The sequence below is a fragment of the Harpegnathos saltator genome, unplaced genomic scaffold (genome assembly GCF_003227715.2).
Source record: "Harpegnathos saltator strain DR-91 unplaced genomic scaffold, Hsal_v8.6 scaffold114, whole genome shotgun sequence".
NCBI classification, from domain to species: Eukaryota; Metazoa; Arthropoda; class Insecta; order Hymenoptera; family Formicidae; genus Harpegnathos; species Harpegnathos saltator.
In genome coordinates, this window is record NW_020229889.1 from 856668 (window position 1) to 875181 (window position 18514).

General features: G+C 48.4%; 1 protein-coding gene across 4 annotated transcripts in view; it reads left to right on the forward strand.

The window, feature by feature from the left end:
- nmo (serine/threonine-protein kinase nemo) overlaps positions 1-18514 on the forward strand; it is a 79693-nt gene that overhangs the window by 51143 nt on the left and 10036 nt on the right. For all 4 annotated transcript variants that reach the window (XM_019845405.2, XM_019845407.2, XM_025302387.1 and 1 more), the window contains exons 4-8: positions 5200-5306; positions 16202-16287; positions 16504-16713; positions 16962-17150; positions 17639-17840. In XM_019845405.2, the coding sequence (XP_019700964.2) occupies positions 5200-5306; positions 16202-16287; positions 16504-16713; positions 16962-17150; positions 17639-17840 (794 nt within the window). The remainder of the gene's footprint in view (positions 1-5199; positions 5307-16201; positions 16288-16503; positions 16714-16961; positions 17151-17638; positions 17841-18514) is intronic.

Here is an 18514-nt window from a genome sequence, read left to right on the forward strand (position 1 = left end):
TGTGATATCCCGAGAAAGAAAGCGCTCGACTTACGATACACGCACGTGCGCGCGCACACACATACGTGGGAAACGGATCGTCTTTTCTGAGTCGCGCCGAGTCCTGCTGGGTCAAGAATAGGAGGAAATAGGAGGAATATAGGAGAGGATCGTTGCAAAGTGTGGAATCGATTCCCGGCACGTATCGACGTATCTGAGCCAAGTCCCAGTCCCAGAGTCCTGGCGGCAGGACGCTCTTAATTCGAAGGATTGCGATCGCGGCGGCGTTACGCGCGATTTATCATCGACACACTTTTCTCGAATTCGCCGTATCCCGCGTTTGGCGCAGGAATCGACCGCGCACGGGCGGCACCGGCCGCCATACATTTGCGAGTTCCTCAAGCTGGCTCTCAGCACGCGCTCGAAAGTTTCGATTTGAACAAAAATTATTTAACTACACAGAACCCCCTAGGAGAGAACCTCCTAGGAGGAGGAGGAGGACATTTCGTTAAACAGGCATTGTACGCGCGCGCGCGCGATCGAGGCTTAAAATTTATACTTAGGGTGTGTCCGTCGCGTCGTGCAGCTCCTCAGCGAGATTCATTGCGAAAGTATTTAAATGTATGCAAAATCGGTTCATGCGGCTCCCTTTCCCGGGGTGAGGGAGAAAGTCCAGAAGAAAAGTCGCGGGAGAGAGAGAGAGAGAGAGAGAGAACTGATTCCGCATGCGTTCCTTTTTAAATCGCAGCGAAACGTGTCGCGTGTATAATTAATCGTTCGCTTGCGCGTATACGACGCGCCTGCGGAATTAGGCCGAAAATCATTTCGCGTTTATTTGGTCGTGCCGGCCGGTTGTTGCTTGTACTTGAGATATCTATAACGTACGCGCGAGAAGAAATTTCGCAGCGCGTTCTCGTGCAACGGAACGGTGGCCGAATGAAAGGTGGCTCGCTGACAAGAAACGATATCTCCGTCGCAGAGAGCGAAAACATTTGTCCGAGCATTTACCTGTGTTAATGCTCGGTTGAGATGACTGGGGACATCCGACTGAACAGGCATTTCCTTTTACAGGCATTTTTCCTCTTCCGTACTACCGAGTTTTCGAGTCTAGTCGCCGGACACCAGCAATTCAGTCGTACGAACCGAGCTTTTTTCTCGTGTACCAAAGAGCCGGAGAGGTGGAAGGATTTCAACGACGATGGAAAGTCATTTTTCACGAGACCGCTCGCGAATTAAGCTCACACTCGGAATTTTGCCCGGAGCAGCCAAAGCGAGATTATATTTTCTCAGATCGACGAAGGGCTCAGATTCGCGCGCCTTTTTCGTCCGGTGCGGGAGCAAGAGCGGCCAGAGAGCTCTCTCTCTCTCTCTCTCTCTCTCTCTCTCTCTCTCTCTCTCTCACTCTCTCTCTCTCTCTCTCTCTCTCTCTCTCTCTCTCTCTCTCAGTCGTTCTCGAGCCGAGTTCGAACTCGGTTGACCGGTCGGACGAGCCCCCCCGGATCGACCTTGCTCAAACACCTCAGAGTCTAGCCTTCATCGTCATCATCATCATCATCATCATCATCATCATCATCATCATCGTCGTCGTCGTCGTCGTCGTCGTCGTCCGTCGTCGTCGTCGGCGTCGGCCATCTCTTTGTTACTCATCCCGGGTAATGAAGAATGCAAAAGGGCGCCGCCGATATTTCTTGTTCTAATGAAACGTCACGGATAGATGAGGGACATAAAAGTCTAATGGTAAAAGGAAAAGTGTCACCTGAACGCGCGTATCACCCAGGTGGTTACCTCAGCTGTACGAAGACACGCGGTAAAACACGCGACATTCTGTACCGTCCGCCTGGTACAGGATACAGAATGATGATCGTTCAATATCGCGATCGTTCTTCGCGGGAAGACACGGGACTCATCCCAGCGGGTCCAAGTGAAAAGGGATCCCGCGAGTCTCTCTTCCAGGTTCTTCTGCCTTGGACCGGTACCGGGTGGGATGAAGGAAGCGAGATGGGAAGAGAGGAAGACGGGAGAAAACGGCAGGATACTCGTTTCCCTTCGCGCTCGGCCGCTCTCTCGCTCTGCGTGGAGTGCGGCGCGGAGAGGAGAGCTGGGAGAGGATGCTAGGTGGGCAACTCTCGCTTTGTCCAGGAACCGGTCGACGTGCCTACCAGGAGGCAGGCACGGCATCGATCCACCAATCGCGGTGTTTTAAGCGCGCTGCACAACGACGACGCTTTTGGCTGGTTTTGCCTTTTGCCTTTATCAAAAGTGACAAACCGTTGCACTTTCGTCCATTTTTCCGCCGCTGTATAATTGACCGTCGTCTCTCTGTATGTATGTGTGCGCGCGCGCGAACGTGTTTTCGAGTTTTCGCCGATTAAAGAGAGAACTTGGTCAATTTTGCTCGGAACAGATCAGCCTTTTGGCTTCGCCTATCGGATCCCGAAGAGATCGACCGTCAAAGAGCTCGCGAGTCCGGACTTTAAATCCCCGTGGGGAGAAACATCCCTCGACGGTTCCTATTCGCCGGTTTCTATCTAGAGTTCTGGAAAACACCCCGGCACGCCAAGTCGCCGGCGGCTATGCGTTTTTCATCTATCGCTCGTTATATTGCCGCCTCTGCGGCGTATCACGAACAGCGAAAAAGGCGTTTCCTCTCCTCGTCGATAATTGTCTTCCGCGGAGATTTCCGCGAGCACAAGGTGAAATGAAGATAAATAAGGGAGAATAATCGCGCGAAATAAAAACGCGCGTTTTAGTTTCCACTCGCCCACGGGACAAGTACTTTTATCAATTATGAACAATTATTAATTCGTGGTTTATTGATTTAACCGTGAACGGGGAGACTTTTGTGTCGTCAGTCGATTGATAGGAGAGTAAAATATTTATCTAGTATCACGCCGTGTCTCTCTCTCTCTCTCTCTCTCTCTCTCTCTTTCTCTCTCTCTCTCTCGACTGCCTATTTTTGGTCCGGCACTACGCGGAGACCGAAACAAATTGCGCTCTTCCCCGTCTATTCTCCATTATTTACGGCTTACTGATAGTCGTGATACATCGCGTATATCCTCCTCAACGCTTCAATTATCAAACGGTAATTATGCGTCAGCAGCACTATGGCCCGCGCGCAACCCGTTTCGCATCGCGAAATCGAAATGTCGAGAACGCTGATAACTCAAAGGAAAGCAGCCGCTCTCTCTCTCTCTCTCTCTCTCTCTCTCTCTCTCTCTCTCTCTCTCGCTCTCTCTCTCGCTCTCTCTCGGGTCTTTGATCGATCGATCCATCGAAGCCTGACTATATTTAGTTAATAAACGTAACGATGACCCTCGGGTCGATAATCATCCGATAATTTTATGAGCGAAATATTCAGCACCGGCGCTCGATGCAGCCGGCACTTTTACTATCATTGCGAGTCTTGTGAAAATCATCGCAATAGTCAAGTCGACCCGCATTGCACAACATCCCTCGATAGGGTTTTGTTCATATTTCATGAAAACTCCATAAATAAGTAAGATTAAATAAGTAAGAGTAAATTTTCATTATTTCCACTTATTTCACATCGAATCGCCACGGGACGTGAAGAGATACAATTCACTCATTGATCGTCACGTTTTTATTTGCTGGCAAAAAGAGCACCGAAATGATTTTTGCATTTTATGAAAACCCGAGCTCCTCGGCCTAATCACGACGAATTTGAAAATTTGGTTCTCTCTCGAGGCCAGTCCGAAGTCTGGTGGTCTTTCTTCTCCCTCCCCTCTCTCCTCTCTCTCTCTCTCTCCTCTCTCTCTCTCTCTCTTTCGACTTGCATACCGCGTCAGGTTCGCGCCAGGACAGCCTCTACCTGCATTCCAACCTACCCGGTCGACCTCATTCCGCCATTATACTATTTCGTTCTCTCGACTCTCTCGCGCGCGCATTCCCTCGGACGTCTCTCGCGTGCGCTCACGCGCTCGTTGGCGCGCGCAAGAGCGTTTTCGGGGCCGAATTATGTCATACAACGTGTCGCGCCGTCCCTGACATTGCGTTCTTCGGGTCCCCTGCCTTCTCAAGATCTCGCCGGCGATATGGTCGCTCATAATAGAGCCATATACCGCGAGCGGACATGATTTTATTTTGCGCATTGACTCTAATCTCTCGCGTCCAGGGGAGGAATTGCTAAAAGTTCAATGAATGGCAATAATAATAAAAAGTCAGTAATCTTCCGGTACCGAGGGTTGCTACCCTGTGTAACACTCTGTAGATTTCCTCTCTCTCTCTCTCTCTCTTTCTCGGCATTGACATCGACAATCGTATTCATTATAAGCCGATTCGATCGCTGTCGGCGGCAGGTAGATAGCATCGAGAGCGTATCGATATTCATTATCTATTATGTTATCCCGGTTGATCGGCTGGTCGTTCGCGTGCTCGCTCGCTCGTTCGTTCGTTCGTTCGTTCGTTCGTTCGTTCGTTCGTTCGTTCGTTCGTTCGTTCGTTCGTTCGTTCGTTCGTTCGTTCGTCCGTTCATTCGTTCGTTCGTTCGTTCGTTCGTTCGTTCATTCGCCAAGTGCATTCATATGCCATAAATCAACCGACAACCGCCGTGAAAATATTAACTCTCTCGACCGCGTGACACGGATATTCCGCGACGCGATTGCGCGCGCGAGTTACTTTAACACCGCGTGCACGCGCGATTGCATTTTTATCCCGGACGTTGATGGATTGATAACACTGGCGGATAATTCTCTCGGCGGTTGTCCCGATGAAATTTCTCTCCTCCAACGCGACGATCGTTCCGGGCATTATTGTTGTTGTGTGGAGCTCGCGCGACAATTAGACCAGCGGTCGAACGTCACTCGAACGCGAGAAGAATCGACGGGGACGATGATGAAACGCGAGATCGGACATGACGACTTTGCCGCAACTTTCGCGTCCTTCCACCTTATCGGAACGGACCGCCTCGAATTACAGGCTTACTATACATCCTCCTCCTCCTCCTCCTCCTCCTCCTCGCGCGTCTCCCTTTTCCTTGTTTCTTCTTCTTTTTCTTTTCTCTTCTTTTCCGTCAGAAACAAGTTCGCAATTATACTCGCGCGTTGACGCTCCGAAAATGGAATTGCCGGAATATTGAGCGGAATGAAGTCATTGCACGCGCAAACGAAATCAGTCGACGAGAGCTCTACAGGCGCGCGACCGGAGACTCGGCATAATCTGAGCGATCATAATCGATAAATTCCTTAATGAGCCACGACACAGATACGTGATCACCGAGCTGCTCCAGAGTGACCTGCACAAGATCATCGTCAGCCCGCAGCATCTCACCCCGGACCACATCAAGGTCTTCCTTTATCAGATCCTTCGAGGTGAGTAGGACAGCTTCTTCTATTCTTTTTCTTGCGCGAATAATGCGAACGAGAAGCTTGCCAGCGACGGAAAATGTATCGTTCTTGGTGTGTTTTGAAAAATTCGCAGCTCTGAATTTTACAATATATACATATATACGCGCGCGTATGCGATGTGCTATTTTCACAATTTAAAATTCATTTCTAATCTCGATCATACCCTCGACATACAGAGTTAAGCTGAAAGTGTGACGTGAAGACATGAGAAAGGCGACTTGTTAATGGGTCAATTCGATTAATTAAGACACGAGCTCTCTCGACCGTCGGGAAGCAAAACCCATAAAGAAGGGCAAGAGGGGTGAGATAAGTTACCCAAGTAGAGAGCGCGCGCGCGCGAGCGAGCGCCATAGCGCTGCCCCCGGGTACGACAAAGGTGCGAGGACGAGGTCCAGTCTCGGGACGATCTCTCAGGAGTCGTTAAGGTCGAGATTCCAAGATAGTCTTGCAGGGACGAGGTTTAAAAGCAAAGAGGCGGGAGGGAAAGGGGGAGGCAAGACAAGGGAGATTGGATGCAAGGAACGAGATGAGAATGGTGAAGCAGGGAAGAAAAGTCCACGCTTATAAAAATCCACGAGTAGCATATTGCCTTCGTCGTCGCGCGGGGAAGGTCGGTTAGGCGGGCAGGGTGGGCAAGTATGAAGGGCGAAAACCGGGTAAACAGGATCGTTTCTATTCATCCCTCGGGATCATCCCGGGATCTCGACGCTCCTATATCGTCCTTACATTGTCTGGCTTGCCGAATTACCCCCGATTCCCCCTGCTTGGCCGGGCCGCGAGAAACGTTCGTTCACCCTTTTTGGAGCATCTCGTTTATTTTTGGCTTCTCCTCTCCTTCTTTTCTACGTCGTTCTTTTCATTCTTTTCTCTTCTTTCTCCTCTCTCTCTCTCTCTCCTCTCTCTCTCTCTCTCTCCTCTCTCTCTCTCCTCTCTCTCTCTCTCTCCTCTCTCTCTCTCCTCTCTCTCTCTCTCTCTCTCTCTCTCGCGCGCGTGCGCGCGCGTACAGAAAGACGAGCGAAAGTAATTTTGTTCAAAGCGATAAAACAACAGAAGGAAATATTTGATCGTTCACTCTATTCTGTTGCTTATTTGAAAAATTCACCATCCCTATATCCTTTCACCATGGAGCTACTATATCGACCGATCGACCGAATCGGCTAAAGAGACCGAGTGCCGTTTCCCGTACCGATGCATCCCGTTGCCGACCCCAAGCGAGTCCTTCTCGTTATTAGCAAACTGTCGTGGAAGACACCGTTGTCGTGGAAGAGCCGGCAGGCGCAAAAAGGATAGCCGCGTTAATTCATCATTCGGCGTCGCCGCTCTTGTTTCTCTCCTGCCGCTTGTTTTCAAGGATAATTTGTCACGACAGCTTCCGTTGCAGCTCGTCCCCTCCGGGCCCCTCTGACCCGTTCCACCCGCCCTACTCATGCTCTTCGAAGGATGCAGCTCGAATCGCGATGCGCGAAGCGGAGCGACAGGCGCTCGCTCCCGCTTGCAGGAGCGCTGGAAGGAGGTTTGTGGCGCAACTAGTGCAACAACACGAGTGCAACGAGTGCATCGTGAGAAGGCATTATACGCCGCGTCCCGAGCGACACTTTGCGAATAGTAATTTTTTCTCGTTTTCTCGTTATTAAGATCTCATCGTAACGACGTTTCCTTTCGTTTTTTCTCTCCTTCCCTCCCTCCCTCTTTCTCTCTCTCTCTCTCTCTCTCTCTCTCTCTCTCTCTCTCTGTTTCTTATCGCGAGCGGAGAGACAGAATTACTTCGAGAATTGCCATCTTAGATACTTTACTTACACGACACGAACCAAGTAGAAACAATCTTTCTCCCTTTCGACGTACAATGTAGCGCAATTGAAACGATATCCCCGTGATATTGCGAGATTGCATTTCACGCGAACCACAATTTTGTCTCTCTACTTAAGTACCCTCCCTCGTAATATCTACTTTACGCGATTGGATCTTCGCAAGGGATGACACGCAAATCGCCCGACCTTGTTCGCAATCTCGCGTTCTCACATTCGCTCGGGATCGGGCGTTACTCCGGGATCCGGCGCGGTTTTCGTCGCTGACAATTCTTTCATTTTCTCGAAATTGTCGCGAACAACGGACGAGAAGGAGCTCGTGCGATCCTGCCGAGCGAGGACCGCTCTCTCTCTCTCTCTCTCTCTCTCTCTCTCTCTCTCTCTCTCTTTCTCTCCTGGCTGTCGGTCAACGTCCTTTCGAGTCCGACCCGGCTCGTTCTCCGGGCTTGCCCGAGCTTCTGCGTGCTTCAACGGTACATTTCTCGAACGAAGACGCCACGAACCGGAAAGCGAGCGGCGCGTTTTCGACGTCTGATAAGGCGTTCGCCCGTTTCCTTGGACCGCGCCGCGCCGCGCCGCGCCGCGGCTCGATTGCAGTCGTGATTGTTTGTTTTCAGGCGAGCTGGCTCGTTAAATTTTCCTCACTGCCATCTCGAACATCTCGACTGTCAGTGCGTCAGGCATTCCCCGTTGTTTTAGAAACCTTCTCCGCGACATAGCGCTCTCAATTATCGCAATGTACATACACATACATGCACGAGTATTCAGATACTGAATTCGACTCGCGACTCGCGGTGAGAAAGAGCAAGATGACGCGAAAAAACCCACCTTGATCCCTAGCTCCTTCTTGAGGACTACGCTCAGGATGTCTTCCTCCGGGAAGGACTGTCCTATCTAGTAACATTTTTGTCGCTCTCCTATTGCATATTCGGCGCTTGCTTTCATCAATAATATATATATACGTGTATATGTGTGTGTGTGTGTGTGTATGTGTGTGTGTGTGTGTGTGTGTGTGTGTGTGTGTGTGTGTGTGTGTAAAATACATGTGTAAAATGTATAATATATGCAGTTTTATATATGCAAAATTTAACATTCGGAAAGATAACGAACGCGTTCCATCCGAGCGATCTTTTTTTCGCTCCTCAAATTTTCGGCTGTTCTTCTCTATTCAACTTACAAATCTGGCAACTAAAACTACACTTTTCTCTCATTTCGCGCTGCAATTCTGGACGCTGGAGAGGACGATGATCCCCGGACGAGATAGTCCGATCTTCTCACGGGTAGCCGTGAGCTCGTTTCGGATTTTCCCACCCGGTATAGCGCGGCGCGCAAAGCCCGGACAGATAGAGCAGGGAGTTCTCCTCTTCCTCTCTTGACTGGTCCGAAACCAGTCCTGCCGCCGCCCATCCGTGACCCCGGACCCCGTCATCCGGTCGGCTGGCTGGCTGGCTGGCTAGCTGGCTGGCTGGCTGGCTGGCTGACTGGCTGGCTGGCTAGCTGGCTGGCTGGCTGACTGGCTGGCTGGCTGGCTGGCTGGCTGGCTGGCTGGCTGGCTGGCTGGCTGGCTGGCTGGCTGGCTGGCTGGCTGGCTGGCTGGCTGGGCTGGCTGGCTGGTGGCTGGCTGGCTGGCTGGCTGGCTAGCTAGCTAGCTAGCTAGAGCTAGCTGGATGGCTGGCCAGCTAGCTAGCTGGCTGGCTGGCTGGCTGGCTGGCTGATTGACTGGATAGTTGGTTGGTTAGCTGACTAGCTGGCTGGCTGGTTTCTTCATTACTCCGGACCGCGTTGTTTAACCTCCTCCTTCTCTCTCCTTCTTCTTCTGAATCTTCGTCCTGCTCTTCGTCTCTTCGTCCTCTTCCTGCCTCCTGCTCCTTCCGTCCGACCGAGCCGCGCCGCGATGTTTTAATTAAGGTGCAACATCTTTGCGAAGTCGGAAATTGCGGCCTTTTTGCTCGCCTTTTAATCCCGCCGAGAGAAGGCGGACGCACCGCGCTAACATCGCCCAACGAATATCGATAGCTTATTTGAAACTAGAACAACCGATGTCGCGATTCCGCCGCGGAAGCGCAGAGAAACACATGGCCGTGCGCGGCGTGTACAGTTGAAAATGAATTGAGTTTCAGATCAGCAGCGGGCTGATTTGCTCGTTGCTCTCGCTCGCTCGTCCCGCCGAATATTTCTTCGCACCGGGAGGACCTTCCCACGCGAACGTCGGAGATGCGCGGAAGCTGCGGTCGCGGTCCTCGCGAAGAATATTCGAGCCTTCGCGAAATACGAACGAAATTACGAGGAGTATCCGCGGTGCGGCCGATCTGGTCAATTTGTATGCTCGCACTACTTGCCAGTGATCGCGATCGATGTTAGACGAATCTTAATGAGTGGATCACGCACCGTGTAATCTCGCTTGCATGCGCACGGTTGACATACAATATGTAGTGGTACGCATAGAGCGCGATGGTGGGCGAGAACGAGAGAGGAAAACGAGATAATTCAATTATGTCTGCGCTAAGCGGCCCGAGCGCGCGAGCGGGGATAACGTTTTTACTGCAAACATTCGCGCAAAGTCAAAGGGAGGAGGGGACAAGGGACGAGCGCACACCGTCGAATTAAGTCGAGATAATGCTCAGATAGAGAGGACATACAATGTTTTGTACAGTTCGTCAGAGTATAAATACGGCACTGGAACGTTTCTCCAATTCCCCCGTCGCGCCGCCAGCTATTGCGATAAAGCCGGAAATGTGATAAAGATATGTAAAATGACGTTTTATGCGCGACGGTTGGTTAGTTTGCGGTGACATCGCGATGACGTGAGATGAGTTTGTGTGTACGCGTGTGAGAACATGCGACTTTAATATCGAGTAAAATCCGCGACTTGGCTAATTGTCGCGGGACGAGAGAAACGGGATCTCGAGCCTCGAGCGGTTAGGTTACGCACAATCGATTTCTTTCGTTGCTGGGACATTGCCCGGTTGCTCTCGTACTCCGCTATGTAATTGACATAATTGCCACTGGTTTGATCAGTCGTTGTTAACGTGATTCGCACGAGAGAGAGAGAGAGAGAGAGAGAGAGGGGGGGGGAGAGGTGCACGCGGAGCCTCTCTCGTAATTTCTCCCAAACTTCTGTCGCGACGATACGATAGAAGTCGTCCAAGTTAACCCGTAACTGCTGTTCTCCGGTCAATTTGACCATTGCACTATTTGAAATTTAAATAACGCGGTTAATTTTCTAGTTGCGTATTCATCCGTCAGTGTATTTTCTTACATTCTGAATGTCAGTCGACTGATATACGCGATACGCGCAGTTGTGTGGTCGTGTTATTTGTCAAGATATTCATCAATTCCGTTTCCTACCGGTCAATTTGACCGGTGAACAGTACTTGCGCGTACTTAAAATGCGCGTACTTAAAATGGCTTCACAGCAGTTACGGGTTAATAATTCAAAACCCCGCGCCCGAAGGCAAATATTAGCTCTCGTTCTCTTGAGAGAGTCGATTGTCACTCTTCTACATTGCGCATTAACAAGCCGACATTAAATCGGTTGGAACTCGGCCAGCGCGAGCGAGAACCCCCGCCGTTGACTTGTGTTTTCGTCGCACGTGGCTCGTGCGACGGGCGCCGATGAATCGAGTTTTCCGTTCGAGTTCTCACGCTGTGCGTCCGTAAATATCGTGCGTCGTCTTCGAGGGAGCCCAAATTTTTGATTTATATAAAAAAAGAGTTACTAGAAACTACTGACCGGGAACCAAATTCTGCGCGCATGCTCGCGCGAATTTTTAATCATTCCCCCCCCTCTCTCTCTCTCTCTCACACTTCCCTCTGCTTATTACATTACATAATAATTGTTATATCCAGCACAAATAAACATGTGCGTGTGTACTTTCATAATTAGTAAATTAATAAATGAATTCATCATTAATTTATAAATAAATGAATATCTAATATCAAGAGATAAATAATGAATCTACACGCGTGTTTAACAATTAATAGGTGATTTATTAATTATTTATTAATTAAACAATTATATATTCATCAATGAGTAAATAATTAATATGTGTGTGTTCAATAGCACAGCAGGCACACATCACTACATATTTTAAATATTATTAATATCTCCCACGCCTACGATACGACGATGTGTAGTAGTAGTAACAATATTTTTTAATGTAATTTTTGACTCGGTGCAGTCAATCCAGGATCTAGTCTGACGGTAAATGAGCTAGGAGGACAAGATGCATGCCGGAAGCACCGCAGGTCGATGCGGCGATATAACGTCCACCGCACATAAGTGCACGCGCTCGCGCGTTGTATTAATTAGATTCAACGTCCGATCGGAATTGACTTAATCGACAGCAGGTGCATCGATCAAGGATAATGTTCTGAGAACGACATGCCTATACATACGTACACCGGGCCGCGACGTTGAGTCCTTAATCAAGCGGCTGATAGAAACGAGGGGCGATACGTTGTAAATTACACGACGGTCATTAAGTAGAATAATGCGTTACGTGTCAATTGTACGTACGAACAGGTGAGGTTATGCAATTATTAGCCGTAGGAAGGAACGCGTGCGATTACGTTTAAAGGAGAATTCGAGACGACTCTGGTCGAAGAACGAGTGGGGCGCACATGCGTTACGATGATGTAACCTCAAACTGTAAAGTCAGCGAGTTTTTTCCATCGCAAGAAAAGCGAAACGTTGTTACGTGTAAAGATAGATCTCCCGATTTGAATCCGTGCATTTCTCAATAATCTGGAAACTCGTCCCTCTCAATTCCAACTTCCGTTTCTTCTGCATGTAATCTAATTTAATTCTTATCGTGCAATCGTTTAATCGGGGATATGGAAAAATGGCGAAAACGGCAAAGAGAAATCGGGCGGAATTGGCTTGGCGGAATCAGCTGATCGATTGTCGCCGCGCTGTATGACGCGAGGCGCGAGGCGGGAACTTGGCGGAGATGAACGACGAACGGAAATGCGCGAAAGCTCGCACACGATCGCCGTTTCTTGCAACCAATGTCGCACCTGTGACATCGCAACGTGTATTATTATTATTACCGCGGCATTGTGTTACATATGTTACATACGACTCGAGAGGGAGGTGGAGGCGGCCGCGGTAATACGGCGTTTGAGTCATACATTACAAACTCCGATGCGTGACAGGAAGCGCCGCGCGGTCCTCATTATATATATATATATATATATATATATATATATATATAGAGACACACACACGAATCCTTTTCCCGCCTTCTCTCCGCCGCGAGATAAATTACTCGGCGAGGATTAACGCGACGAAGTGATTAAATCGCGCCAGTGATTATCGCCCATTAACGGACATACGTTGCCGAAGCTTTTGACACGCGACCGATTGTTCTATAAGCTTTCCCGCGCGATTTTTGCAACTCGCGAAGAGAGACTAACGACAATTGTATACGCTTTAATAACATTTGTAGGACGCATCTCTTTCTAAATGTATACGTTGTAATGATTGGGTTCGCGTGTACTAGATATATATATATATATATGTATATATATATCAAATGGTAAAATCCATTTGAATAGCACATAGCGTTGTATGCTAAAGTTGCGGCTTTTTCATTTTTCCCGTGTGTAAAGATAATTTCTTGCAACATATATGAATTGCATATAGCGCGAGAGTTAATTTACTTTGCATTTCGCACATTTGCGCATGACTTTGACAATTTATTCCTAAACACCATGAAAAGGAAGGAAAATAATTCATTCAACGGTTGGTGTTGTGATGCATAATTATATTTAAATTTAACAATTAATTTTTCTGTGAAAAGTCTCGTCTTTCATCCTTCAAATGAGCCCAGATAGAAATCGTTATCTGTGGGAGATGTGCATTTTTAAGGGACAGGGACACGTACGTCCTATCCCAAGTACGAAAGGGTTAAATGCCTGAGCATTGGCACACTGCCCACGGCGATGCCAGCGGAACGACCACACGCGCAAAATATCGTAATCTGTCTCACGGGGTGAGATTGATCTCACGTTCCGATTGATCGGAAAAATTTCATGTAGCACACGATGTATATTCACTATCATATACCGCTACGATCGGAATTTAGTCGCGTACCTGTGTGTATGCTGTTTCGATCGCGTCAGAGCTGTACGTCCTCCCGATCGTCGATTGAGTTCGAGCACGCCGTTAAATTATTCTTTTCTTTCTCTTTTTTTTTTTTTTACTCTATCCCTACCGTTCCTGTTGTTATGATGTCAACTTTCTGTATGGTTTGATCAACACCGACCGATAAACATTGCACTAGAGCACTAAGAGAGTGAAATTTCTCAATATGCTAATAATAGTTTTATAATATTTTAATTCTTCAGTGCGCTTCCTCCAACGAAGTTTGTCGTATTTCTGTATATCGTACGATTACTCGTCAATGCGTCAATGGTTATGATTATTAAGATTCGGCAACGGAAATTTTATTTAATAGTATTAATATAATTATAACGGGATTAAAGAGAGGGGAAGAGGAAGGGAGGGAAGAGAGAGAAAGAGAGAGAGAGAGAGAGAGAGAGAGAGAGAGAGAGAGAGAGAATAAAATATAAACAATCACAAAAAGTATAAAAAAGTTATTAAATACTGCGAATCAAGCGAAGGGGAAACGAATTATCAGAGATATTTTAAATGATATTTTCAACCGGAAACGAAAACTGATATGTACCAGAGAAAGGTATGAAATTTAATATACGAAGTATTTTGTCGAAAATTTAATTTTCCGCAGTTGCTCACTAATTAATGGTCGGTCATTCAGTCCGAGAAAATCCGATAGCTTAAAAATATCAGTTAATCGTTAAAAACAGCGTGTGTGGGATGCAAATTCCAATTTCCAAAATCGGTTTTGTGAAAATGAAGTTCCCAATGCGAGCTAGAAGTAATCTATTATATTTTCAATTATCTCTTTATGTAAAAGACAAACCTCTTTTTGATCATGTTACATACGTTAATCATTTACGTTCATATGCCGAAAAGATTGAGCCGTGGGACGGACCGATCGTCCTAGGACTTTTGTCGAACGAACTGAATTTTTATTGATTTTTCCAATATCGATCATATCTCTCTCTCTCTCTCTCTCTCTCTCTCGTTGCTCCTCGTGGACGACGAAAGCTTGCACTTAATTGACGCAACGTTCGATCAAATTAATCTAATTTAAAGAGGACGCGATATTACAAAGCCGAGCAAATGAATAACTATAACTCTTCGCCGTCGGAGAACTCGTCTATGGTTGACATCAATTGGTTCCTTTTATCGTGACTTTACGCTAATCGAGAAAAAGAGAGGACGTCAAGCCATGTGCTCTACGTTATCGGCGTCATAGGAGTGACGCGCGTAAATTCGCATTGATTAAAGCTCCGAATACAGTCGGCTAATTTCGATGATAAAGGGCGTTAAATAACAGGGTGTTCATAAGTGCCCCGCTGATGGACTTTAATTAGCGGGCGTTTCGGTTTGCACGCGCAAGAGAGTAAGAGAGAGGCAGGGGAGAGAGGTAGGGAGGAAGAGTGTGTGTGTGTGAGAAACCGGCTAATTAATCGCCTGATATAATCGAATTCGTGTTTTATTTGGTGACACGCTCTCGACGGATTTTATCAGCGGTATAACAACAAAGTTCGTTGTATAATACGCGATCGATACGGTGTTAGCACTGACTCTAAACCATATATTATTTTTTTATAAATAGCAGTGCAAACGAACGTCGAAACCAGTTCCCGTTGACGAAGACAGATTGAAACACGAGAGAATACGGGAAAAGAGAAAGAGGAGCGGTGGAGGGGGAAGGAGAGAAAGAGAGCAAGATGAATCTCTTTCTCGATACTGCATCGTCGTCGCTTTGCCGTGTCACTTCTCACCCTTCGTTACCACGCGCCACCCTCATGGCGTAGTCGAAGAAATCACTCTTTTGAAATGAGACAAAAAAGAGGCGAAGGCAGATGAGAGATAGAAATGGAAAGGGAGAGGGAGAGAGGGAGGAAGGGAAGGGAAGGAGAGAGAGAGAGAGAGAGAGAGAGAGAGAGAGAGAGAGAGAGAGAGAGAGTGTGTGTGTGTGTGTGTGTGTGTGTGTGTGTGTGTGTGTGTGTGTTAGCCAATAAGTTGCGCCAATTTCGAGATAAACTAATCGAGAAAATTGGACAGCCCTACACCATCAAACACCCTGTATATCAACTGTCAACGATGACTAATCGAGGCGTCATGTGCGTCATACACTCCGTTTATCTATAGAACGCGAGAAGTGCGATCGACTTCGAACGCCTCGAGATCGACTTCGCCCCATTTTACAGCCAGTTTATCGATTCACAACGTAGTGGCCGGCGTTTATGGTTTACCGTTATCGTTAAAGTCGACTGACCTTTCCCTCGTCCGAGCGGTCTATCGGCTGTTAAATTCCTTCTGCGCGCTATAAATAATTAATTCGTGCTTCAAAGGACCCTTCCCCTCTCTGCTCTCCTTCGCGCGGTCGTCTTCGAGACTGTCCGAAATAACGCGTGAGCTCCAAGCGACGGAGCCGTAATGAGTGAAAAAAGCGACTGGCGCTCTTTTCAAAACAGCCAACCTTTTCGAGATGATTTTACACGGAGAAGAAAAACATTTCAACGAAATTCGGTTATCGGCGGTTATCGCATTTGCGCGCGCGCGCGGGCGGTTTTCATCGGCGGGCTTCGGCGGACGAAATCACCTATTTTTGATTAAACCCTTCCCCTCCTCCCGCCGCGATATCTATATCTCTCTATTAATCTCTCTAATCGCCGAAGTGGTGTGCCCAATTTCGCATCGACGCAGCCGAATTTTCACCGACATGGGAATCAGGCTTGCCCTGTCGCGACGCGTCGCGCGCGACGTCACGCGGAGTTCCCGCGTGTTTTGTCAGCTCTCTCGTCACGCGCCGGCGCCGGCGCCGGCGAGAAAAATTTTTCGTCAAATGGCCATTTTTGCGACGGCAGTCTTGTCGCGATCGTGTCGCGATTTATTCGCTTTATCAGTCTCTGGATTCTTGGGTAATATGAATCTTTCTGCATTTGTGTTTTCAGGCCTCAAGTACCTTCACTCGGCCCGAATTCTCCACAGGGACATCAAGCCGGGGAACCTCCTAGTGAATAGCAATTGTATATTAAAAGTGAGTCTCAGACATTATTCTTGCGTCTTCGCGTCGTGTAAAGAATAAAGTTGATGCACCAACCATTCTTGGTGACTTGGTTGTCGGCTTGGAAGCCGGCTGACTGTAAAATTTTCACCGCGAGACTCGAGAGCGTCCGAAACGCTATCGCGAACACCTCGGAGCGTGCCAAATGCACACACTGAACGTTTTCTCCCCCTCTCCCTTCTCCCCTAGATCTGTGATTTCGGATTGGCCCGGGTGGCGGAGCCCGACCAGAATGTGCACATGACCCAGGAAGTGGTGACACAGTATTATCGCGCGCCGGAAATCCTGATGGGCGCGCGGCACTACACCGCCGCGGTGGACGTGTGGAGCGTCGGTTGCATTTTCGGCGAGCTCCTTCGCCGGCGGATCCTCTTCCAGGCCCAGAGCCCCGTGCAACAGGTGAGGAACCCCTGAAAATCCGGGAACCCGGATTTTCACCGGAAACTCTTTAGTCACGATTAGATATACGAATCGCAAAGACTATCGATTCATCGAAAAGGATTCAAGAAAAGGAAAGAACGATACACTCACTCTCTTATCTCTCTCTCTCTCTCTCTCTCTTATCTCTCTCTCTCTCTCTCTCTCTCTCTCTCTCTCTCTCTCTCTCTCTCTCTCTCTCTCTTTCCCTGCTCTCTGCCCGATTGTAGCTCGAGCTGATCACGGAACTGCTGGGCTCACCCACCCTCGAGGAGATGAGGTACGCGTGCGAGGGCGCGAAAACGCACATGCTGAGAAGAGCGCAGAAACCACCCTCGCTCACGTCACTGTACAATCTCAGCACCCAGGCGACGCACGAGGCCGTCCATTTGCTGTGCCAGATGCTAGTCTTCGATCCCGTAAGTCCCCCCTCGAAAGTTTATTCATTCGCCGTGGATGTTGTAGTTTGATTCGAGGCTCGCGAGTACGCGAGCATCAATTTCTTAGTGCATAGGATTTTATCCGAGACAAAAACAAAAAGAAGATCCTAATTGCAGAGAAATTTTATTTAAGAAAGAATATAAAACAAAGTCGCGGTTTGTTTCATTTATAGACGATGAATTAAAGCTCAACGAGTTATTTTAATATTTCGAGGTGGGATAAAAAGAAATATCTCACCTCGTACTGTACGTGTATAAGTACTGGGAAGCCGAGGTGCACTTCTTATCCCCCAACACTGCGCCCCAAAGAGTTAATTCGTTCGTTTGTGAAAAGAACCATCATGGATCGCGAGAAACAGTTTCCGCGAGTGTATGCGGGTGTATACAAACAACGTAAACATGTATATACATGTGTGTGTGTGTGTGTGTGTGTGTGTGTATGTATGCGATACGTGTCTATCGTACAGGACAAGAGGATCACCGTGGTGGACGCCCTGGCACATCCTTATCTGGACGAGGGCCGACTGCGGTATCATTCGTGCATGTGCACGTGCTGTTACACGACAAGCGCCGGGATGCGGCAATACAGGGTGGACTTCGAGCCGTCGGCGACCCATCCCTTCGACGATCTCTGGGAGCGAAAGCTCACGAGCGTGCAGCAGGTGAAAGGTGAGAGGGATCACCCCCGCCGTCGCGCGGGATTTCAACACGTCGGGAAACTGAACGGGCGAACAAACGCGGCGACTGCACCATATTTCGCGTGGCGCGCGTTTCACTCCGCGTGAGATTCGTTAGCGGTGAGACTGGGAGGGAGAGATTGGGAAAGGAGTGAAAATTTATGATTTTAATTATTTCCGGCTCTCTACTTTCCTCCCTCCCCCCTCCCCCTTCTCTCTCTCTCTCTCTCTCTCTCTCTCTCTCTCTCGGATGATAAATAAAATTTATACCGCCGAGCTTGTGCGCGCGCTCTCTTACACGAGGAAGCCAATTGATAGTTGCAAGTTCGCGCTTAACGGTACAAATTGCGAGGCAAATCCGGATTGATAGTTGAAAGTTCGCACTTAACGGTACGGTAAATTGCGAAATAAATCCCGATATATCGCCCGTAGAATGTCTCGCATATTGAGAATAGTGACGTGCAGTAAGTATCTCAGACACGTGGCTGGCGCTATTCGAGAACAATAACCGCGATAAACGCTCTCGCGCGTGTGTGTGTGTGTGTGTGCGCGCGCGTCGCGATAAATCATAGTTTATCTCAGCAGTCTCGGCCGGAGAACTGTGAAGTTCTCTCGTGTGTCTTTTCTCGCAGTAAACGTGGATTGCGCGAGTGACGTTAAAAAATA